Source organism: Accipiter gentilis, unplaced genomic scaffold, assembly GCF_929443795.1.
Source record: "Accipiter gentilis unplaced genomic scaffold, bAccGen1.1, whole genome shotgun sequence".
Taxonomy (NCBI): domain Eukaryota; kingdom Metazoa; phylum Chordata; class Aves; order Accipitriformes; family Accipitridae; genus Astur; species Astur gentilis.
Window position 1 is genome coordinate 632,742 of NW_026061062.1, and position 24,707 is coordinate 657,448.

Here is a 24,707-nt window from a genome sequence, read left to right on the forward strand (position 1 = left end):
CAGCAACTTGGATCTTTTCTTATATCCACAAGTGTTTTTTAAAGAAGTTGCTTCTAAGTTAGGTCAAGTTATCTAAAAACCATAAGCAGGATCTTTTTTCCCTCATTTATATTAATGCTGGGCAAAAGGGCAGAAGCTGATTTGGAAACCTGTAAGTGGAAGGGTGTTTTGCAGTAAGGTGGTGGTTGTTGTTTTGTTGGGTTTTGTTTTTCTCTTTTGTGGAGTCTTCGGTATTTTATTTTCTCCCCCAGTACTCCTAGGCTGCAGAACCAGCCTCCAAGGCACTATGGAATGACTTCTGCAATTAGCTTGGCTCCTCCTACGGATAGAAATTCCATTCATACTCAGAAGCTGCTTGAAGCGATGAAAGCATTGGGGGTATTTGAAGAGGAGGAAGAACTGAATCACAGGTATAACAAGACTGTAAAATTTGTTAATGTCCTGGGGTTTTTTTAGGGCAAACTTAACATGAGTTTTCTTTACAGGCTGGTCGTTCTTGGCAGACTGAATAACTTGGTCAAAGAATGGATTTCAGAACTTGGTGAGAGCCAGGTAAGGTTTTTTGATAGGTTCTTATCAAAACAGCTGAAGCCTTTTAGTTTCTTTCAAAGGCGATACTACTAGGATTTATGCTAAAGTTCAACATTTAACTTCCTTCTTAAGTATCAAGGAGATCTGTAGTAAAAGCCATTGAAATAATGTATAAAAGATCCTTTAGATGAAGACCTTCAAGTCCTTGGGGCACTGAATAAGTTTGTGAAGTGGCTCTGTCAGTTGACTTGTAGCGGTTAACAAAGCTGAAACAAGACATTGTGGGGGGAGACAGATGGTAACAGGGCAGTAAACTTGCCCCAGACAGCCTACAGCACTCAATCTAGTTTGAAATTATTACTCTAGACTTGCCTTTGGTATGGCTCTTAGATGGTGTTCATTTATGTGGGTCTGCTGCAGGGAAGACTGATAATAGGTCTTTGTTTAAACTGATGAAGCGACTGCTACAGTACTCACCTTTTTTGTTGTTGTTGTTGTTTGTGAGTTGCCAGCACTCCCTTCAGAAAAACAGAATCAGTCTATTAGACTAACAGCTCAGTATGGGAGGGAGAAGACATTGTTTATGGAGGCTGTTGTAGTCTTTCTAAGTAACTTCTATGCTAGTTAAACTTGCACGTAGGTCAACGTGTATCTTCTGTTCTCCAGAAAACTCTTTCTCTTCTACCCACAGAATCTTCCCCCTTCAGTAGTAGCAAATGTTGGTGGCAAAATATTTACATTTGGTTCTTACAGGCTTGGAGTACACACTAAAGGTAAACTTTTGGTGTCTGGTCATAGTTGTAATGTTTGAAAGTGTCTTCCAACAGTAACAGAACAAATGGCATCTCTTTGCAGGTGCTGACATAGACGTGGCTTGTGTTGCTCCTAGACGTGTAGAAAGATCAGATTTCTTTCAGTCGTTCTTTGAAAAACTGAAACGTCAGGAGGAAATAAAAAACCTAAGAGTAAGCAAGCTCTCTCCTTCATAGATTGTGCAACTCTGACAATAAGAATATTCCTGTTAAAGACTCCTATTGGTAGTGATTGTCTTGCAAACCAAAATGAAAAAGGGCCTTGTTTCTGAGCCCCTTCTAAAATACTGTCTACGCAGCATGAAAGTGTGGAAGTCAAGCTTTTGGTTCCCTTCCCCAGTGACTGTATGTCCGATCCGAATCTCTGTGGTTCACTTCTCCCCTACCCATGGTTTGGGAATGAGTGGGCTATAGTATCAAAAAGCAAGGTTGTGCCTAGGAGCCTTGCTTTCATCCTAGCTGTAGTAAGGGGCTTGGCAAGAAAGTAACTGCATGCAGGTAGAGGAAGGGGCAGCCTGAGAGCTAAGGAAGTTGAATGTGATGTGGAAAGGTTTCTGTCAGTACCTTTGCCATGGTGTTCCTTGGGTGTACTTTAGGACCTCGAATTCATTCTTCTCTGGTCCTGTTCTTCTCTGGCTACTCAGCCCGAGACTTTGTAGAAGAGATGCACAGTCAGCTTTGCATAAAGTCAATAGGAGCTGTGCTGTGAATGTACAAAACTGCCTTGTAAAATGACCCTCCGGTGCATATGCTGTGTACTTTGCATATAGAACCGAACTCCTGAGAAGCGTTTCTCTCAGGCTGGTCTTCCTTGTGCAGACATTTTGAAAGACTTCATGTGCATAGCTAATGAGCCTTTGTTTAGGTGACCGAAGACAGGGTCAGTGGGCTGTGGCACAGTTCTGACGAGTGGGCTACAAAATTGAAAACTGTCCCATAAGGTAGCTGATAGCATCTCAGGCATGGTAGAAAATAAAAATACAGGAGGCTAGTGCGCGCTGCAAACGCGGACAGAATGTTCTCGATTTCTCTGGATGTTAACCAGGAGTAAGATAGCTACAGAAATCTCTTGCTTTTCTTCCTCACCACCAAGGTAAGTACCTTACAACCTCTGATACTGATGGCTCATTGTGCACTGTTTGTTCATTACAATACGTGATCAGCCTCCGGATCTCTTGGCTAAATAACTTGTTAAAGCTAGTATTATACCGTCTTAGTGCTATACCGCTTGCAGCTTATGAACAATTCTTCTGGTTTGGAAGCAACTCAGTCTTTATACTGAGTAGTTAGCAGTGTAAATTCTGCATTTGATCGTAGTTCAGGAGAAACATTAAAGTAGCAAACCATGTTTTCTTACACAGTTATCCTCTCCTTTCCAGGCAGTTGAAGACGCATATGTACCAGTTGTCAAGTTTGAGTTTGATGGCGTTGAGGTAAGCATTTTTGGGGTTTTTTTAAGTGAGTAAATTTTTTCTTGCTTTGGAATAGGATAACTTTTCCAGGGAGCTGTGACTGTGCTATTTTGGACCGCAAAGTATCCCAGGAGAAGACATTGCAGTAGAATGGGAGTTTATAGGAAAATAAGCCCCTAGGGAGCCTAGCAGGCATGGGAGCATCAGGGACATCTTTTTCTAGGCCTGTGCTGTAGACCAGGGTAGCCTGCTTGAATAGCATTTATCCCTAGGATCATGCAGAGTGGGAGCAGAGGCGGTGTCCTTGCTCAGTCTTCTTAGCTCTGCCAAGCTAGGTATCTACAGAGGGATGTGTACAGTGTAGTTCACTGTACGAATCGTGTGAGCAGACTAAATGTTTTGCTGCACATCCAAAATGAAGTGGTCATGGGACAAACAATCTGGAACATGGAAAGTGAAAGTACTCATTTGACTCCCGCCTGGGTCTGTCAGCTGCAGGAATCCAGCTATCTTGAATACATCCTATACAATGAATCAAGACCTGCCTGCTGTAGTCCCTAAAGCAAGTTACTGCTTGGTATCACTATCACAAAGAGATTTATTCAGTGACCTTTTTGTGGCCTTCATCTGGTACAGACTTTCACAGGATAATCTTCTTGCCTCAGACTGTACTAAAAAGCAGATACTTCAGGATCAAAAGGGCTTACTGCATAAAGGAAATGCTCTCTCCTTTGCTGAAGTATAGTTGAGGTGACTGAACTTAAGTCTTAATTCTGTGAATAATTTTAAGTTCCCTTTTAATTGAAACTCTAAGTCTAGAGTAATCTTTTCCAACTTAAAATGCCCTCTTCCTTTCCCTAGCTTAAAAAGAAAGGGGTGATGCAGTGAAGGCTTTGTAAATAAAATTGGGAACTTCTAGAAATTGTATTGAATCTTCTGGCAAGTAAATCTCTTGGGAGATGTATCTATAGTCACATAATTCTAAATACAGATGTTAACCACTCTTTTTAGACTTGAGTAACTGTCCCCCACCAGTGTGCTGTTTGCAAACTGCGGGGCATTCTAACGGTTGGCACTTTTTCCCTCTTAAGATTGATCTCGTCTTTGCAAGACTGTCTGTGCCAATTGTTGCTGATAATCTTGATCTCAGAGACAACTCGTGTCTCAGAAGCCTGGATATAAGATGTATACGGAGCTTAAATGGTAAGCATATTTGCACATCTTTAACAAGAAAATGTTACTAAAGTTGGTATGGAATGCACGTTACACACCCCAAGTTTCTGTACAGGATGCAGAAACTGATCCCCTGTATACTTGAGATCTGAGGAGGTGGCGAGTGGGCTTAAATTCAGCTGTTTCAAGTTGTGTGTTTAGATAGACCTGTGTTTCATGTTTCTTCGATTGGGGGGTGTGTGGTGTTCCAGTTTGCCACAGAAACTGCTTCAGGTGAATAGGTAGAGCACTTGATAGAGAAGATTGTGTGGTAGTTCATTAAAAAAAAAAGGATATTTAAAATACCTGAAGCCGAAGTTGCTCACTGTTTAACGCTGACTGGTTTAATTGTTCCTGGCTGTCGAAAGAAACCTAGCTTTCGGAATCCTGTCAAAGGGCCTTACTGACAATTGTTGGCTGTAGTCTAAAGTATGAAAAAGCTGTTGAGGGTACCAGTTACCTGAGGTGATACGGAATGTGTAACCTCTAATTTGTTATGTTATGTGCCTGTAAGATTATGTGTAACCTCTGATTTTTAAGGTAATACAAAGCAAGTAATGCAAACTTGTTTTCATAGACTTGCAGGAGAAACTGTAAGCTATTGATCCAGTACAGCACAGAACTGACTCGTACCTGTTACCAGGAAGTGCTGTACTTCAACTGTTTTTTCTTACAGGCTGCAGAGTTACTGACGAAATCCTGCACCTAGTGCCAAATAAAGAGACCTTCCGGCTCACGCTCCGTGCAATTAAACTGTGGGCAAAACGTGAGTAATGTGATTGTTTGTGATCTTTAAACTTTCCAGAGGCACCTCGTGCTGAAAAAACAATGGCACTAGAAGTCCTTCATCTTTGGATAGCTGTTTAAATATCAGGTTTTAGTTCAAAACCTGTGTTTTAGTTTAGATTCAAGGACTGTCTGTGGGGTAGATTCTGTGGTTTTTTTTAATGGGGGTGGAGTGGGGAGATGAGGGGAGTGCCTACAAGACAAGGTGCTGCATTGCTTACCAGGAACCTGACTAGAAAGGATAAAAAGTGCCCAGTGAAGTATAAAAGCTTGATAGATAAGGAATAAGAAAATACCGTTTGCGCATGTGACTAGAGCAAGTGCTAGAAGAATGGCAGAACCTTCTTCTCAAGGGAAGTTGGAGCGAAGCAGTAGCTGTAGCAGTGCAGGCAAATTTCAGAGTAGCGGTATTTTGGGAAGTGGTGTGGTAACGATTCTTTTTCGCATCGCTGTAAGGACCAACAGTTTTGGCCTCGTTGTACTGCAGAAATAACTGACTTGGAGGCTGAAGGGTGCTAGGTATCCTATAGGTTGTGAAGGTGGTGCTGTAAATTTGAAGGACTATGCTTGGGCACGGGAAGACTACAGGGCAACGACAATGTCTGCATTGTAGGACGTGGCATTTACTCCAACGTGCTGGGATTTCTTGGTGGGGTTTCCTGTGCTGTGCTAGTAGCGAGAACGTGTCAACTCTATCCAAACGCTTTGTCTTCTACTCTGGTGAACAAGTTCTTCTTGTTTTTTTCAGAATGGTAAGAGCTATTGATGACTATTTTGATTTGCGTAAAGCAGTAACACTTTCTGAGGTGGTTCTTTATATAAGATTTAGACCAACACCATTCAGTCCTACCCTGAATTACATGGCAGAGTCAGTGCCTGGCTTTTCTTGTTTAGGGAGTGGCCAAGACCTGTATTGCTGAAACAACAGGAAGAGAGCAATCTTAATTTACCAGTATGGGACCCCAGGGTATGTAGACATGGAATTTTGAAGCCTTGAACCTTTCTTCTAAGCTAAGCTGCTGGTGCTGAGCACAATTGTTTTAACATCACAGGTGAACCCATCAGACCGATACAACGTAATGCCTATCATCACCCCAGCCTATCCGCAGCAGAACTCTACGTACAACGTATCTACATCAACTCGAGCGGTAATGGTGGAGGAGTTCAGACATGGTAAAGTTCTTTCCATGCTTATTAACTGCTTAAAAGGTGTCATTCTTGCAATATGAAACCACATTACCTGACTTGGTTATATTCCGTGCGGTGTTGTGCCCTTTTAGGCAGAAGAGTTCTCTGGGAAGTCTACCTGTTGCAGGCAACAAGGGAGCAGTTTTACAATGAACTGTTGTAGTAGGCGTGTATTGTGTCAAGGGAATTCCTGCTTTTTGATCTGTCAATTACTGTTCAAAACCTTTCTCTTGTAAAGTTTCTATCACGCTCTGCTAGTCTTAAAAACAAAATGGTAGTAAGGTTTTCAACCTTAATTGTAGGTCTTGCAGTTACGAATGAGATTCTCCAAGGAAAATCAGACTGGTCAAAGCTCTTTGAACCACTGGACTTTTTTCAGAACTACAAGTATGTGTGAAATCTGTTACCTGAACTTGAAATGATTGCCGTACTGGTTAGCATAGTGACTTTTAGCTTGCAGTCGAAATACAAGATGGCATTGATATGTTTGTTTTTCAGAAGCTGGAGGTAGTCATAGGAATTTTGGTAAGGATAAGTATAGGGTAGATAGAAAAACTGTTTGTGTTTTGCCACTGACACTGTTTTTATTAACAAAAATACCAGCTCTGATACTTAGAATGCAGCAGAACACGATTCTGAAGGATGTAATCAGTTTTTCTTCAGTTAATACTGTGCTGCCTGCAGGATATAATGTGTCTTGTCTGGAAGTCATTTTCTATACATTTAAGGCAGTTTTGGTTTCATTTGAAGGAATATCAAGTCCTGAGCTAGAATGTTACTTTTTCTTTTCTTCTAGACATTATATTGTGCTGACTGCTAGTGCCTCTACTAAAGAGCATCACTTAGAGTGGTAAGTCTTGCTTTGAGTGTGGGTTCAATACATCATTGACGCTCAATTCAGTGTTGCGCTTCATTTGGTTAATACAGTTCACAAAACTAAAGTATTTGACTGTGCAGCTCGGCATGGAATACAGTAGGGAGGTAAGTAGACAGTTCCTCAGCAAAACTAAAAGCTTTCTTGTAAAGGGAAGTTAGCGTAAGTTATCTTGCTGTTTAAGAAGTTAAGCTAAAGACCTAAGTCATGATGAGAAGGAACAAAGAGGGTTAGCATGCGTATGCTCTGTGCCATCTGGAGAAGCAGACTCCTTAGGAGTCTAAGGAGACTACTTACCCAAGGCTACTTCAGTTAGGAAGATGTTCTTTGTTGCAGAGACTGAAGTAAATGGGGATTACTTGATGTCATCAGATGTGTAGTGGACACTGGAGAGTTTGATCTTTTACTGACTTATAGAGCAGTGGTCTCCAAACTTTTGTGCACTCCTGTGAGCAAAACAAAAAAAAACAAGTAATTTTTGAACACATAGTTGCGGTCTATATCTACTTCTTTACAAGTTACGTACACATTACTGAAGTTCTAATCTTTTCTTCCCGGACCCAGTGGATTGTCTTGTGCACCCCCTGGGGTACATCCCCCTCCGACACTTTGAAGACGACTGTTGTAGAGCCTTAGAAGGCTTGGTTTCATAGCTTTTTTACTGGATGCAATATTTAATTTAGGACTAGATTGCACTCAACGCTAAGTTGCTCTGGTAATGTAGTCTGCCTGTTCCAGAGCCTACTTTTCTCCAGTGAAGTGAAACAAGGCTGTTTAATCGGGGTGAAACCTGACCGTCTGCACAGAGTACCTGAATGGTGATAAATAGTGTTTACTACGTTTTAATCTAGTAGTGTGCTCAGGCATCTTGTGTTTAGTGCTGGAAATGATCATCTCGGCATGCTTGGTAGTGGATAGGTAAATTGCAGGAGTGCTGATCTACTTTGTGAAAGGTAATGTGAGAACCCCTTCAACTGTGGTTAGAGAAAATGACTGCTGCTGACGTGGTATTTGTCACTGTCTCAAGGCAGACATGCCAGTAATAACTTGTTGAACCTGTGTGAATGGGGTGACTAACTGTGAGTCTTGAAATAAGGGGAAACGGTGAGGAATTAAGGTACTGTAATGTGTGTGGTGTTCTTTTTCTGAAGAAATGAGTGCTTTGCCTGCCTTGCTCAAGTAAGCAAGGAAAATAGCTGTGTGTACCAGACCCCTGTTCTGAGGGCACCTTGGTTATACTTCAGGGTTCGGCTTGCGGTCTAAGGCAAATGATTGAATTCTTGAGCTACCTCTGAAAGACACCTTATCTCCTGTTTAAAAACAGCTCTAGTAGGTAATACCTCTTACCTGAACTTGTTAATGTGTTCGCTTAAAAATCGTGTCAGCTACAGCTTGATGTCAGTCGCAGTTAGGTATACAACAAGGAGTTCTGGGCAGAGGGCTTAGAGCCAAATAGTTTTTAATGTGAGATGTTTTAAGTGGAGAAGGCTTATTGTATCTCACAATAAAGATGAGGAAAGTTCTGGCTGCAGTAAAAGCTGACGTTTTTGCAGTGACAGAAATGGCAGCAAACGGGGCTTAGTTTTGCATCTGGGAAAATGAAAAGCAGAAGACAAACTTGCTTCCGTTTGCTATAAGAACAAGTTTAGTTCACCAACTCTTGAATGGATTTGGGAATAGATGGCACATCTCTGTTGTTCATCAACATAAGATACTTGTGAAGAACGTACAGAGTTCTGACTGCTTTCAAGGGTATCAGTGTTTTAGGTAGAAGGGTAAAATGCCAGTACTTCATTTAAAAGAATAGCCTTGGTGGTCATGATACATTTCTTGGGTAAGTCTCTGATGAGACTGTGTTGACTGGATCGTTTGTTTATTAAAGGAACGATATTTTTCAGTTTGGCTGGAAGAGGGTAAACTCTTTTCACAGATCAGTCTGCAAGAAGAATAGCATCTTTACTCAGGTGTAATGGAAGAGTTGTGCTTGAGCCTTTTCTAAACGGTTGTTCTCCTTGATCTTTGGGGTAAAAAGGAGCTTTGCTGCACTTCAAAATGCAGCCAGAGGTGCTGGGAATCTGCTTCTTGTTGACATTTTCATCATAGGTTATATGTTGAAGTGTTGTGTCTGACCTGTTAAGAGTACAAGTAAAACTTACTTACTGCCTCTGTCTTTGGAAACTTTGAAGCTCCAATGTCCCTGAAAACATCTCCAACTCCAGTGTGTGTGATATAAATATCTAGTATCTGCTGAGCTGAATGAAACTTACTACTTACTTACTGACTGGTTAGCATTTTTGGTATTAGCATTGTATTATAAGAAGGCAGATAACTACTGTGCTGGATACAGTCAAAAATGAGTAAATGTCTCTTGTTCTTATCAGGATTGGCCTTGTGGAATCTAAAATTCGTGTGCTGGTTGGAAACTTGGAGAGGAATGAATTTATATCTATTGCACATGTAAAGCCACAGTCTTTCCCTGGCAGCCGAGAACTTTGTAAACAGTGAGTTTCATTACTTTTCTGAACTAGAGTTTGGCCCATGTATTGTACCTCGTTTATATTCCTTCACCTCAGCTTACCTGTGAGAGATGTTCAGTTATGTACCTACTGTTTTGTAGGTAGGAGGTCTGGCGGGCAAGGTTCTGAGCATGTAGGATCTTTTTAAAGAAGGGAGAACTTGAGGGAGGAGTTCTCGGAGAACTTGAGTATGGGCTGACTCCAATCTTTAGCTGCTGCGTACAACTAAACTGTTTTGCTTAATCCCTTCTTGAGAGTAGATGCTAGCACCCGAATAACTGGCATCTGTGCATAAATGATAGATTTGTGACTCTGTCTTTTTAGGAGTGGATATGTGTCAATGTGGTTTCTTGGAATCGTGTTTAGGAAAGCGGAGAATGCAGAAAGTGTTAACGTTGATTTAACGTGCGTTATACAGTCATTCAAGGATACAGGTAAGCCTCTATTTTGCTCTAGTCTCGTAGGGTTTCGATTTTTAATTCTAGTGCAAGTTGCTTCACAAAGTGAATTGTGCTTCCTTCTGGTATTAGCTATTAGCTATTTCTGTAGAGCGTGACACGTAGAAGATTAGCCTTAGAAACATACTATTTTGACACTTTGGCAATGTAAGTCCACCTTGAAACAGAAGTGTGTACTACAGCCCTATGTACCATATCCCATATGTGAAATAACAGTTCTGCAGATCATAGTGAACGATCAGAAAGGAACTGCGATTCCTGAAGTGGACAGTCAGATGTGAAGCCAGGAGAGAGATGCCCGTTTACTGGGTGTAGCTACACTTGTCAAAAGCAGTTGTCAGTTACTGAACTTTGGAAGTGGGAATTAACTGTATCAGGCTCTAAAAGAAGTTGTGAATGCCTGCTGACAGTATTGTTTCCAAAATAACAGTTTCTGTACGATACCATCCCAGAACTTTGAAAGGCAGTGAGTGGTCACATTGTAATGACATGCAGTCTTGCACGTCAAGCTCCGTGTTCATCTTCCTTTATTCCTTTTGATAGTGTATTGGTTTTGTTTGGCAAGGTTTTGGTAGCGGGGGCGGGGGGGGGGTTACAGGGGTGGCTTCTGTAAGAAACTGCTGGAAGCTTCCCCTGTGGTCGAGAGAGAGCGAGCCCATATTAGCCGGCTCTGAGACAGACCCGCCGCCGGCCAAGGCCGAGCCAATCAGTGATAGTGGTAACGCCTCTGTGATAACATTTTTAAGAAGGAAAAAAAAGTTGGGACGGAGAGAAACTGCCGCCGGAGTGAGGAGTGAGAACATGTAAGAGAAACAAGCCTGCGGACACCAAGGTCAGTGAAGAAGGAGGGGGAGGAGATGCTCCAGGCGCCGGAGCGAAGATTCCCCTGCAGCCCGTGGTGAAGACCCTGGTGAGGCAGGCTGTCCCCCTGCAGTCCAGGGAGGTCCACGGTGGAGCAGATCTCCACCTGTAGCCCGTGGAGGACCCCACGCCGGAGCAGGTGGGTTCCCGAAGGAGGCTGTGACCCCGTGGGAACCCCGCGCTGGAGCAGGTTCCTGGCAGGACCTGCGGATCTGTGGAGAGAGGAGCCCACGGAGCAGGCTTTCTGGCAGGACTTGTGACCCCGTGGGGGACCCGTGCTGGAGCAGTGTGCTCCTGAAGGACTGCACACCGTGGAATGGACCCATGCTGGAGCAGTTCGTGAAGAACTGCAGCCCGTGGGAATGGCCCACGTTGGAGGAGTTCATGGAGGACTGTCTCCCGTGGGTGGGACCCCACGCTGGAGCAGGGGAAGAGTGTGATCAGCCCTCGTCCTGAGGAGGTGAAGTGGCAGAAAATAACGTGTGATGACCATAAACCCCATCCCTGTCCCCCTGTGCCGCTGGGGGGGCTTGGTGGTGAAATCCGGGAGGGTAGTTGTGCCCGGGAAGAACGGAGGGGTGGTGGGAAGGTGTTCTGAGATTTCATTTTACTTCTCATTACCTTGCTCTGGTTGATTTGTAATAAATTGAGTATGTTTTGCAAATTCAGTCTGTTTTGCCCGTGACGGTAATAGTGAATGATCTCTCCTGTCCTTATCTCGACCCGCGAGCCTTTTGTTATATTTTCTCTCCCCTATCCAGCTGAGGATGGGGGAGTGATAGAACGGCTTTGGTGGGCACCTGGTGTTCAGCCAGGGTTAACCCATCACAGATAGATGCAGAAATAAAGTCATATCGCAAGCGTTGTTAGATAATGCTAGAATAAAGGGGCTTGGGGGTGAGCAGTCATTTGAAAGTACAGGTCTTTGGTTCCAAAGTCTGTTTACTTCTTCCCAAGCTGACTGCTCTTGTGCCTTTCAGAAGTGCACGTGTGCTGTGAGGCTTATGCCTTGCTATCGTAACGACAAACTAAGGAAATCGGGTTACTCTTCGGGAGTGACGAGTGTGTTTGGACAAAAAGTTCTAAGCAGTGGACTCCTTTAAACTCTTCATCAGTGCAAACAAACATTTCTCCATGGTACCAGCATGAGCTGTGTGTTGTGTTGCTCAGACAACATGAGTAAATGCAGTAAAAGCGGACCTTCTTTTTAGCTCATGCTTTGGGATATGAGACAAGCACAGAAAAAAGGCATCAAAACGCTTGTCTGAGTTTCAGGCCAGGTGGGGTGACTTCCTCAGACTTGCACTGGTACCCGAACCGATGCTTGTCTTGTACGTTACATCCAGTGGCACTGTGTTTGAATGTTGTGGCAAATGTAAATCATGTCAACAACTTTGACAAATACCCAATGCAAACATTCCCACTGAGCTACAACACTAAATTTCCCGTTAGTTTACAGCCAGGCTAACCACCTCAATGTGCTAAAGGAAGGTATGAAGATTGAGGCAGCTCATGTGAAGAGAAAGCACCTCCACCATTTTTTGCCTGCAGAAACCTTACCGAAAAGAAAGAAGGTATATTAAAAATTGGGCTCTTCTGGCAATATTTTTTTTTTCCTTTAATAATTACTTGAAGACTTCATTATTTTGATGTTGTTGTTTCAGCAAAGCATGCCAGGTACTAGTCAAAATGCTGGTGGGCTTCAGCGCAAAAGGACTTCTTCAGATGGAAGCTGTTTGGACAGTTCCAGAGACACGGGCTCCAGAACACCGGAAAATTCCTCTTCATCACATAAGATTGCTAAAGTGGACACCTCTCCAGCCGAGAGAGAAAGGTTAGCACCATAACCTTAAAGCTGTGAAGAAGCTGCTTTTTAACTGACTCGCGATGGGAATGAGGTCTGGGATTTCTTGTTTGAATCTGTGTTGTTCATAAGCACGTGGAGGGCTCTAATGGCTTCAGGAAGAAAGCTGTCATCTCCTTTGGGCACGTGGGGGGAGGCAGGTTAAAGAAATCCTTGAAAAAATGAATTTAATATCCATGAAGACATGTCGGAAGAAAGGAGAAGTGGATACCGGAGGAATTATTTGGTCTTGAATGTAGATCTCCTTGGGTTAGTGTGTAACTTGAAGCCGGAGTGTTTTCCATGTAGGTAATTTTGTTCTTTCTAACAAAAAGTATGGTTAATGCCAAGCAGTATGATGTTCTAACGAAGTGCTGATCTTGATCACAGCAACACTAGAGCTGCTGCTGCCTTGGTGCAGCAGTATGAGAACTCGGGCAGTAAAAGTGTGTGTCACTTCCTGGGAGGTCTGCTTGTTCATAAGCTACTTCAGCCCAGGAGGAATATGTAATCTTGAGAGTAATAGCCCAAGAGTACCAAATGTGTAATGCCTGCTGTGTTCAGACCATTTGGTACTGGAGGAGTGGCATTAAAACTAAAATAAAATGGGATGCCTGTATGGGTAGAGCAGATCCATTCATGGAAAGCAGTACAGAGTGCTGGAGGTACTAAGCTGGAAGACAGTGCAAGTACATAGAGACTGACTAAAGAAAACGCTGAAGTTTAAATTTGCGGTCTGAAGTTCAGCGGTCAAAATGAAGATCTCGTGCTAGATTGCCTGGGAGTTTGTTGTTTGGTAGAGCTGTGACAATGAGCTAAGAAGACAGACATTTGTCTTGCATGGGCTTTCTGGAAAGGAAATGTATAGTATTTTACAAACGAGCTTTTTATAACTCTAGCATCTGACTCTTACAGAAATGCTGCGCACCAGAAATCTAACGGTGCTAACAAGAGAGAGAAGCTACCTCGTGTAGCTGAGCCATCAGTGTCTAAGGGACTCTCCATTCCTGTTACTGATTCAAGTATGTATTGACGTGGTGGGTGGAATGCAGTCTTTAATTTCACGGCTGAACTCTAGAAGCGCGGTGTCTCTTACAGAAGTGGAGGCTACAGTTGCAATAAGAACATTGGGACCTCCAGTTGGTAGCACCATTCCAGGACGTAACACAGTTTCTCAACCAGGAGGACGTTTTGTCCAAGGACAGCATGAATTAAGTGGGACTGGAATTACAGATCCTAAGAACAGTGCACCTAAACGACCTCATTCAGTGACCACTGAAGGACCTCATTCACCTCCATCAGAAGAACGCCCCAAAACACTAGCAGATGGAGAAAAGGTAAGGAAGGGGGGCTAGGCCAGGGAGGGTTTGAAGTAGAATTAATTCTTGATGTACAATGCATGACATAACTGAGAAGAAATGCATATATACATCCCCAATGGATTCAGGAATCTAAATTTAAGCATAATGCTAGTTTTACTAGGATGTAGGTGTGAGAAATTGTCTTGAACGGACTGTATAGCTATTAAACAATTTTTTTTCCCTGAGATCTGGCACTAGTGACTGGTTTTGGTCTGGTGGCAGGCTCTCTAAATACTACTGTACTTGTATATTACTGCACTGACCCATTGCTCAATGAACTGGAAACAGTTCTTCATTCAGAAAAAACCCAAATCTCAAAAGGAAGAGGACATGAATGTTATAAATGTAGACGTATGAGCTAATCTTGTTCTGGCAGATGATTTTCGAATGCCTCTTGATAGTTTTGCTGCTTTAGAAATCAGCAGCCTACTCAACAGGTTGTCCACTGCTGAAACGACCGTGTGGAGTTGCTTGTTAAATCTGGGTTTTGTGGGAGCTTTTGATTAATGCTTGATTTGTTTTCTTGCTATACATAACTCTCCTTAAACAGCTGTTTGCGTGGCTTGACCTCTGATTTGAGGCAAAGAACAACTAGAAAAAACTCCATTTTGACACTTGTAAAGAATCAGCTTGCAGAACTGTTACCTACTATTGAATACTTCAGGTACAGATTTCAAGGTTTGGGTAGTACGACTTCTTGCGAGGCTTGAGATTCCTGTGCGGTAAGGGGAGTGTTGTCTAAATGTTGTTTTAAGAATGGCCACTAACACAGTTAATGTGTTGACTGGAAGCTGTACTCAAATATGAAGGTAACTTCAGTATAGCAATTATTTTGAGTCTGTGTATTCTGTTCTTCTAGTTAACTGGCCAGGATTCAGCATTCAAAGGCGGCGGCAGTCCAGAAGATGTCAGCAGCAGATCTACAGACAATGTAATTAGGAAGGGGTTTTACTCGGTGGGCTAACTGAAAAGCTGAATGGACTCTGCTAGTGCCTAGACTACTTCACATCAATACTCTACGCGTTTATTGATGTAAACAAAAATATGCTTTTTAGTTTAACTTCTTTCAGCCTTCATTTCCCAAATATGTTCTTGTAAGAGTTATCCCTATTAGTCTTTTTAAAAGTCTTGACTGTCACTAGCTGAAACAGCTTTGGAAAAAGCCACAAAAACCAAGCTGCCCTGTGACTTGGATTCAGAATGTAGGTAAACAGGTTAACTAGTTACTGCAACCACGTTGTGGTGTCAAGTGTGTCTGAACGTGCTTGTATTCATTTGTGCTTTCCTAGTGCATGTGCATATATTGTTCTTCTCCTAAACTATTTTCCCGGTTGGCACATACACTCCTGGGCATCTATCACAATGGTGCTCAGCTTCCTCAGCTAGCTAGTCCCCTGCCTAACACGGCCACGCGCTACACAAGTATTGCCTCCCATGGAGGCCCATAAATAATTGTGGTATTGAAGACAACGCAGCAGAGGATGCTACCAAGGTATGGAGATGATAGACGTGTCCCATGCCGTTGTATCTGATTTTTGTCTTGAGACTGCTCCAGCATGAGACTTGAGGGCTTTTTTTGTTGTCGCTGGGTAGGAAAGCTAAACTCGGAACACACAGCTTGAAGATGTACTTAAACATTGCAATAGCCAAGGCTGTTGTGGCACTGCTACCCACCTGCAAGGGAGAGTCTTGAAAGGAATTGGCATGCAGAGAGTGTTTTCAGATAAACCCTGAAAGCTGTTCTACGTGGTTACATGAAAACTTGTAGTAGTCTGAAGTTCCGGTTCTGTAAACTGGTAACACTGCTTACCCAGTTAAGTGCATGAGGGTTTTTTGAGGGGTGGGGAGAAATTCTGATCCCATGAAACAAATGTTGTGCTCTCTCTCTATTGTAACTTCTTTATAACTTGGTGTTTTTGTAAATGAAGTTGTATGTTTTTCCAGAGAATTTTCGTATGTACTGTAAAATACTGTCTTCCAAAAAGATTTTTTTTTAATTATTATTAATTTTTTTTAATGCACGTGGGATCTGCTTAAAAACCCCAAACAAGTAAACCAAATGTAAGGCGGGCAGGGCAGTGCCAGAAAAAGTATGTTCTACAAAATGATGATGTCATGGTAGAGTAAATTTGAGGAGACTAGGAACACTGCTTTCCTGCTTCTAGTATTTCCAGGTTTTGAATTAACACCCTCTGAATAGTGCAGCTTGCAAACTGCGCTGACAGCTGAAGTCCCATTTTGCTGTGCGGACAACAGATACCCCTGACTTCTTTTAAAATTAGTTGCTTGGCTTAAACCGCAATTCTGAGCTCTGATCATTTTAAGCATCCACCTCAAACCCTAGTGACAAGACCGCAGGGGCATGTAGCTACCTTGCACGGTCTTCATTCTCCAGCATTCCCCCTACTGCTGGTATTCCAAACTTGTGGAGAAAGCATGACCATGACCGTATACTTACCTTTTTTCCTTATTACCTCTGGTTTCCAGCTTGCTTCAAGTGCAATTCATCTCTTAGAAAATGTGCCTTAGTGGTTTTGAGAGGTCTTACTCCTCCTTCTCCCCTCGAAAAAAACCCAAAACTTAAGGGTGCAAGGCTTATGTTTACTCACAGGTTAAAATTAAGAAAGAGAACCTATGTTACTTCAGTGGCTTTTAGCAGAGCTACACCCTGAGTTTATAAAATGGTTACCTTGGTTTTGTGACCTGGGTTAAAACCATGGTCTTTCAATACTGTCAAGTCTGTGTACTAGTTACAGTAGGTATACAACTTCAGCACTTGTGTAAATAAAACTCCATCGTTAATTTGAAGGAATTAAAGCTGAAGTAGGTGATAAGATAAACGGCAAAGCAACTATGAAAAGTGTTTTGTAATGGTCTACAAGCCTGTAATATTACCATGCTTTTAAACAAATTCTTCCACTTGACCTGTTAAAGGCTGTTGTGCCCTTAACCTCTAGTCAGCACATGCATTTCTGCAGCTGGTCTCAAACTAACCTAGCTAATTGATATCAAAGTATATGCCTGTACATGGATTTATTTTTTTTAACTCTTGCTTTGCAGAATTATCTTCTAATTGTGCTTTGTTGTTGTTGTTGTTGTTGTTTCCCCCACCCTCACTCTTAGGGTGTTAAGAAGAAGTTTAGGAAGAAGTCAGGTTACTAGTTTCCTGGACTTGATCCAGCATGGGTCAGATTACACGCTTTATTTTAATGTACCCTGACTCAGCGCTTGGCCGCGTGCAGAGAGATGTTGCTGTTCTGGAGTTTCCCTGGCTATTGCAGAGGTTGGATGCTGCCCCAGCACTACGCAGATTAGATTACAGCTGTTTTAAATAAAGTTCAAACTGCACCAGTTCAACTGAAGTGTTTTCCTTTGTTTATGGAGCAAGTCTTCTGTCAAAGTGATTGAAAGGCAAGTTCCTCATGCATAAAGACTCCTCTCCCTACAATACTCAGAAGGAAGCAGCCCAAGCTAGAGACAGTATTGCCAAGCGTGGTTCCTGTCCTTTAGGGTGAATCCCTCCAGCAGGCTTTTCTATGCTCTGGGAAACATCTGCGGTTATAACTTTGCAGCTGCTGTTGGCTCTAGCAGTCCTGTCTGAATCTGGTCCAGCGCAGGTCACCAAGAGTCAGTGCTAGAAGCAGCGCTTCTTAGCTGTTAGCAATTGCATCATCACATCGCTTCCTGGCATAGTGTCTTATCACTGATCATCTGGGGACAGAGGTTTTTATTCATTTGCCAGATGGAGCTGGTAGTAGGGCAAGTTCTTTCTGGAATACCTGAAGGAGAGAAAAGCTGTATGTGGCCTTCTTTCTCATTTTTGTTTTTACTGAAAAGCAAAGCAATCGGTGCTAGCTTTGCAAGATCCTCAGGGTTATCGACAAACCCCAGGTAAGTAAATGCCTAAACTAAAACAAACCCCAGTAACAAATGCATTGTTTTCTCCAGCTTCTGCCACAATACATCCCCCTAAGACCCTAAACCCAATACTGAATGTATTTAATTGTGATTGTGCTGAACACAAGATGGCCAGAGCCAGAAAATACCTTGGACTTGAAGGTGAGGGAGGCTCCTTGATGCCAGACTTGCTGCAAACTTTGCTGTTTTCTGTCTGCTTTCTTAGCTGGTTGCTGTGTGTGTGGCTTGGAGGTCCAGCTGGAGGGGGTGAGGGATGCATGATCAGTCTCCTTAAAGAGGAGCAGCTCTGCGTTGAGATTGTGTACGGTTAGTAACTTTGAGCAAGACGTTCCATTGCAGGAATTAACGTCTCCTGTGGTTTTACTTGTTAGGTCTAAGCAAAGAAGTGGTTCATGTGAAGTCGCCTCCGCTTCTGCTACTGCAGTGGGTTGGTGTAACTTCTTGCTACTGCTTCTGCAACTGCAGAAACTAGAGAGAGCAAGTAATAGAGGGGTTGGGGGGTCCAGCCGCAGCCCCCTGCTTCCTGGCCAGCTCTGCTGTTGCTCTGCCTTTCGTCGAGTGCTGCGGGGCCAGGTTGGACTAAGCAGAGTCCAGTGGGGTGTTTTCCGAGAAGGAGGCGAGGGGTGGGCTGTTGAGCACTGCCTGCTGCCTCCTAGCATGCTGGTCAGCATGGACTCCCTCCCCTTCCCTGTGCCTGAGGGTTTCTTCAGCCACCATCTACCCCTGGGGTGCCCAGCTCCGAGCGTGGCCCGAGTATGACTACCTGTGGTTGGTAGTCGGTTTGTTTTGTGTTTTCAGGTTTTCTTCCTTGGAATCATGTTGTCCACAAAGAAATGTCATTATCCATCCCATTTCTAATTCAGTATCTACCGATCTAGCGTGACCCAGAGCCTGTGTGAAGGAGGAGCCGCCCCAAAGGATCCTGCAGCGACCTGTTTGTCCACAATCCTGTCTCCGAGTCCACTTCTGGAACTGCAGGGGCAGTGCTTGTGTGCAGAGTCCCGGAACAGCAGCACTGCCAGGGAGCCCCAGCGCCTGCTGTGTCCAGAGCTGCTCTTTCCACCGCCACACTCTCCTCCTGAGCCCTTCTGGTGTTGTAAGGCCGGAGTGCTCCAGCAGCTTGGCCACAGTTCTCCCGTGTGGCCATCCTGTGACAGCAGGCAGGGGAAGGCACTGGGCACTGCTGGGACAGAGCTCGCCATGCTCCAGAGCAGCATTTGCGTCATGGAAGGAGACCCCCTCAGGGCAGTGCCTTAAGGCTTAGGTCTTCTTCCAAAGTTTCTCTCAAGAACGTGCAGGCTCTGGCCATGTCCACCAAAAATTACCCTGTCCCGTATTTTTAAGCTGCTTTTTAAGCTCCAGACTAGCTGAACGAGAAGACATCCACTGTACATTTAATTGAGAAAGATGTACGCAAGACGCACCAGCTGGGGACTGATGCTGCCAGCAGGTTCAGCACCCCAGGGGAAGAGGAGGGCAGCCACCCTCTCTGGCTGGAAGCCTGTCGGGGCTTCAGCGTTTCAGCTTTGGTGGCCCCAGGCTGCTGCGGAGCCGTAGTCCAGTCTCTGGGGCTGCAGGGACCCATGCCAGGGGCTGTGTGGAGGGAGCTGGGCAGGGGCAGGGCTGCAGGAGGCGATTGCAGGGCTCTGACCGCAAGCAGAGTGGCTGCAGCACTCACGTTTGACCCCCAAACCTTGCCTCATCAGTGCCTTTACGGTAGCTGGAGATCCTCATACTTAACACATGAGGAGTTGCAGGCGTGATCTGTACCAGCAGTGGCTTAGGAACCCGGACCGGGGCTAAGCCCCAGCAAGAGCCTTTGCACAGAGCTGTTGCTCTGCAGCTCCCCGGCTTGCCTCCCAAAACTCCTCATCCAGCAAAACCTCCCACGCTTATGCGGAGCTTTGATCCTTGGGGCTCCGCTGTTCCTCTTGCTGATGCTAATGCCCTTGGCATCAGTTCCCATAATCACGGATTGCTATGTAAAATATTTATTGCAGGACTGATCCTTCTGAGATTGTTATCCTGGATGAAATGTCACAAATGACCGTATGGAAGGCTCTCACTTTGAAGACAGAAACACTTTGAATCCAGGGAGGAAAAAGGTAAAGGATTGCATGTGACCATGCTCCTCTGCAAGCGACGGCGCATGCCTACGCTTTTCCCACGCTTTGGCCGGCAAGGCTGAGCAAACGGCCTGTCCCTGGGAACAGGCAGTGAGGACTGTGGCATGCAAACCAGCTCCTCTCTGCTGGGGTGTTCCCCCGAACAGGGCTGAATCAGCAGCAGCTGGCAGGTCTTCCACTGATGATGCTCTCCCTCTTTTTCTCTTCCCTTCGCCTTTCCCCACTCCCGCTTTTCACGTTTAGGAATCTTGACTTTGAAGGAGAGGAGTGAGAGCGTGACTCGGGGATGTGCCAACGCAGACAGAGGGAGAAAGTGCTTTGTTTCAGTTGGAGGATTCCTATTAAAGCCATGCAGATGTTTTCAGTTATCCTTGGTGTGCTTCAGGCATTCAGTATCTCTAGACCAGCAAGCTGAGGTGAACGTCACAGTCACGGGGAGTTTGGTGGTGTTAAGTCTGTGTGCGTACATGCGTGTGGGGGGGTGTGAGTTTGTAGTGGTAGAGGGACTGCTATGGCTTTATCATTCAGTGCTCTTCTTTTAATACCTAATTCCTCCTCTTCTTTTTCCTCTTTTTTTCAAATGTAAACTGGGAATGTCCAAAATAATTTTCTGTTATATTTGATGCATTCTCCACTTTCTTCTTCATCACGACCAGGTTTTTGGTGTGGTTTGGGGTCCTGGCTTTAATTCACTCTTATGTCTCTTACTGGTACGAGAGGGATGCCCTCTGTGGCAGGGCAGCATAGAGAGCGTCCGAGCAGTTGGCCTAAGGTGAAAGAAAAGAATTTGCTCCCTGCGCTCCAGTTTTACCTCTCTTGGTTGGTTTGGGTTTGCGTTTGTTTTTTTTGCTTTGGCTCTGCCATCAGCCTGGGAGCTGCAAAATGCAGAACTGCCACCTTCTTGTCCCCTGGCTGTAAACTGCATCTAAGGGAGCACTTCAGGTATTTGATTTTGCATATACCGTATGGTCACAGGAGCGGCCAGATGAGACCTGGGGCTCTGTGTCCCTGGGCTGCTCCCTCTGTTGTTTCTCCACTTTCCTTCTGTATTGGATCTGGCTGAGTTAGAGTTCCTTTACCCCACAGCAGCCCTCGTAGTGCTGTGCTCTGTACTGGTAGCTAGAAAGCTGTTGATAACACAGCAGTGTTTTGGCCATGGCAGACAGCCAGAGCACACCCAGACACCCAGGCGTCTTCCACGTGGAGGCCACTTCCCACCTCGGCTGGCCAACGCAACGCTCTGCCTACCTTCTTCAAGGACGTCAGCCGTTTGATGCTGACGAAGCCCATCTTGTTCTTCTGGACATGTTTCAGGATGAAAGCATCCTTGGCCAGGTTCTCGTCAGAGAGGTGGAATTCCACCCTGGACACAACCCTCCTGGCCAGCTGCCGGTCAGGGACGGGGTAGCTGCAGTCCAAGAGATCAGCCCCCAGAACATCGCTCGCATCGCAGAAGCTCCCGGCAAAGCAGGGACACGGGTGTGACTTGGTGGCCTTTGGGATGTGCAGCACTGCCCGGTCCCAGCCACAGCGGTGCAGATGGCAGAGTCTTGAGGAGCGGGGTGGCTCAGCTGCGCTCTGAAATGAAACGGAGTTTTATGCTTTTAGAAGCGCGCTTGCCTTCATGCCCCCAGCATCGGTCCCTGCCACAAGTTACGCAGCACATGGCCTTGCACAATCTTGCAGCCAGAGGTGCCTCACGAACAGAGCGCAATCTCTTTGATTACCAGGATACAGGCCAGGAGAGATCTTTGGCCTCCGGTTCACGGCAGTTGTCCCGACTCCCCCAGGCCACACACTGTTCACACAGCGGGAGCGAGAGGCCTGTGTCCTTGGTACCCTTGGGGTGTCCTTGCTAGCGCCGAATCCTCCAAGCATGAGGAGGGGATGTACTAACCCCATCCCTGGGATCCCGTAGAGCGCAAACAGCCCCAGCGCCCCGACACCGGACGTTGGGGAGAATCCAGTCCTTTTCTGGGAGCACGCGGCGGCGGGTACCGTCTCCTCCGGGGTGTCACGCACCCAGGGAAAGGGCTGCCCCCTCCCAGGGGGATCCAGAGCTGCTGCTTTTCCCAGCAGGAGACTGAAAGACCTGACAGCACTACTGGAGCGAGGGCTGGGGGAAAGCGTGCCACCGAGCGACACCGCGTGACCTTCCTTCGCGCCCTCGAGGTCCTTTTTCCTATTTCTGCCTCGCTCCGGTCAACGCAGTGAACAGAAGCGCGGGCAACGGTCACAAACGCATTTGCCATCTGGCGCAAGGAGGCTGTGGCTGCAGCTTGGTCCCCGCTTGGCTCGGCTGAATCAACTTGTTCTTCTTCTCCCACCGGAAAAATACTGTTGAAAGCCAAGAGCATTTGCACCCGCAGAGAATCTTGCAGCCCATCTGCAGAGAATTCCCCAAATATTTGGGGCCACCTCTCCCCTTTCACCTCCTAGATGCGAGTCTCCTCCCCGATTTGCAACCCCGTCCCACCGGCACAGCGGCTCACCCCGTGGGGATCGCCACGGCCACAAGCTCCCCACGCCCCTGGCCCAGAGCTGGGGGATGTCAGCCATCGGTGCCGGCTCGGCGGGTGCCCCTGGACAGTCCCCCCGGCCCAGCACGGCTCCCCCTCACCCACACAGGTCTGCAGAGGGCTCCATGTGGCTGCCTCTTCGACCCCCGGGTCTTCCGCATCCAGTGGACAACCACCGACCTGCCTCCACCGGCTACCCCCATGCTTGGCCAAGGCGCCACTTCTCTGCCGGGTGCTGCCCTGTGGGGTGCCGGGGGCTGCGGGGCCCCCCAGGGCCAACCATGATACCTCACACCCTACAAAAATCAGAGGAGTGGGGTGGCCCCAGACACTCTGGAGCTGCCAGTGTCCATCCCTGGCTACCAGCACAGCGAGGGGCAGCTGGCACAGATCAACATCCCCAGCACGGCCACCCCTGTGGGGGCAGCCCCGGGCGGCGATGTCCACACCAGCCCCTGCGCTGCCACCAACAACGAAGCCCTTGGGGAAACTGCAGGCAACCTTGCAGTGTCCGAGGAGATGGTCCTGGAAGAGGCCCTAAGGCTGTTCGGTTGCTCCCTGGATGGAGTGGGGGTCAGCCAGGATGCTCCCAGCAGGAGCTCCGTGCCCGAGGACGCTGGTGGCACCAGCACAGACACCCCCGACTGCGACTTCAGCTCGCTCTCGCTGCCTGAGGAGATGCTCACCCCCGACTACTGCATCCCCGAGCTCAGCGACGCCACGCTGAGCCTCAAAATAGTCAACGACGGTGGGATGGAGCCCCAGGAGCCGTGGCAGGATGCGGGGATGGACCTGCCACCGTCCCCACCTGCCACAGCCGGCAAGCGGAGGAAGAGGCAGGCGCAGAGCTCCTTGCCAATGGCACCCAGCAAGCGCAGGGCTCTGGCAGCCAACGTGAGGGTGTGTGTGTGGGGGGGATTAGACGGGGGTGAGAGGGATGGAGATGGGGGGAGTGGGGGGGGTGGGAGAGGACGGGTGGGGTATATGGCAGGGGGCGTGGGCGGGGGGGCCTAGGGAGGGGTCAGACCAGCTTTGATGGGACCTTTTCTCTTGTCTTTTCAATGAAAAGCTGTTTCTCCAGAACCACTTGGTGCCTATGTGGGAGGGGGAGGGAGAGCAGGGGGCACCAAGAAACAGCCCCCAAGAGGTGCAAAAGCCCCACTGAGCCCCAAATCCGAGCCAGCAAGCCCCGAGGGGAACCCAGCCACCCCCAGGGCCCAGTCACCACCAGCGGGGCAGGCAACGGTGGGGCAGGACGCGGACGACTCCCCTCTCCCCTTCCCCAGGGGCAGCAGCCCTTTGGTGGGGAAGCCAGGACAGACAGGTCCCTGCAGGACTCACGGACACGGCCCCACGCAGAAAGCAGCACAGAGCCCCTGCCACAACGACAGACCTTGGGGGCCGGGGGGGACACGGGCACACACGACAACAAGGGCTGCAAGGCCTTCGTCTTGAACACCACCAGCGTCCCCTCCAGCGGGGACAGGGCTCGGTGCACAGCCCTTCAAAGCCTCAAGACCATCATGGCCTTCCTCGGGTCCCACTGACCTCAGCCCCCAAGAGCCCAGCTTTGCCTCACTGACACAGCAAAATAACCCCAAATCACCCTAAGAATGGCGAGGGAGGGAGCTGCAGGCCAGGCAGGGGCCCTCCTCCCCTTCTCTGGCTGCACGTTGGGCAGCCGCAAGACCAGGAAGGGGGGAGAAAAAATCCGAAGGAAAAAAAAAAAACAAATCACTGCACCAGCCAGAAAGTGCCTGGAAACTTCATCCCTCTTCATTGCCCATTTCCCATGCAAGCTCCACAACCTGGGAGCAACGCAGCCAATAGAACCTTCGAGAAGCAGACTCACAGCCTGCTGCAGCTGGCCCTGCTCGAGCAGCCGAGGTGGGCTGGATGATCTCTAGAGGTCTCTTTCAGCATCCATTCTGTGCTGCTGTGACTCTGTCTCTATCATGGTTTAAGCTATAAAAATGAGAGCTATAAAAATGGAACGCTGTGTTAAGAGCACAAGGCTCTGCTAGCAACGACCTTGCTGTGGCTCCTTGCTGTGCTGAGCCCAACCGCGTTTTTAAGAGTAGATTTTTAGTGTGAGCAAAAGTGTGATTATTTTATTTTGTAATTTATGTAAATAAAGTGGGTTTGGTTTGTGTTTTTTTTTAAATAAGACTCTTCCAGAGCTCAGGTCAGGCTGAACCTGAGGGAAAGGGGCAGACCCTCACAGAGGGCAGAGCCACATCATGATAGGGGGGCCAGCAGGATCAGGGGGCCATGCGACACCCCCTGCTCA

The 24,707-nt window shown here is 46.6% G+C and overlaps 1 protein-coding gene across 1 annotated transcript; it reads left to right on the forward strand.

The window, feature by feature from the left end:
• Positions 1-276: 276 nt before the first annotated feature.
• LOC126037359 (poly(A) polymerase gamma-like) lies at positions 277-13,029 on the forward strand (the record flags this gene model as incomplete). The annotated part of the gene is made up of 17 exons (XM_049797668.1): positions 277-410; positions 486-552; positions 1,223-1,304; positions 1,387-1,496; positions 2,723-2,776; positions 3,847-3,958; positions 4,644-4,733; positions 5,367-5,505; positions 5,648-5,720; positions 5,806-5,926; positions 6,244-6,328; positions 6,738-6,791; positions 9,197-9,316; positions 9,656-9,765; positions 12,103-12,224; positions 12,315-12,455; positions 13,012-13,029. Coding segments are annotated over 17 exons (1,632 nt in total), but the record flags the coding sequence as incomplete, so codon positions are not given.
• Positions 13,030-24,707: the final 11,678 nt, after the last annotated feature.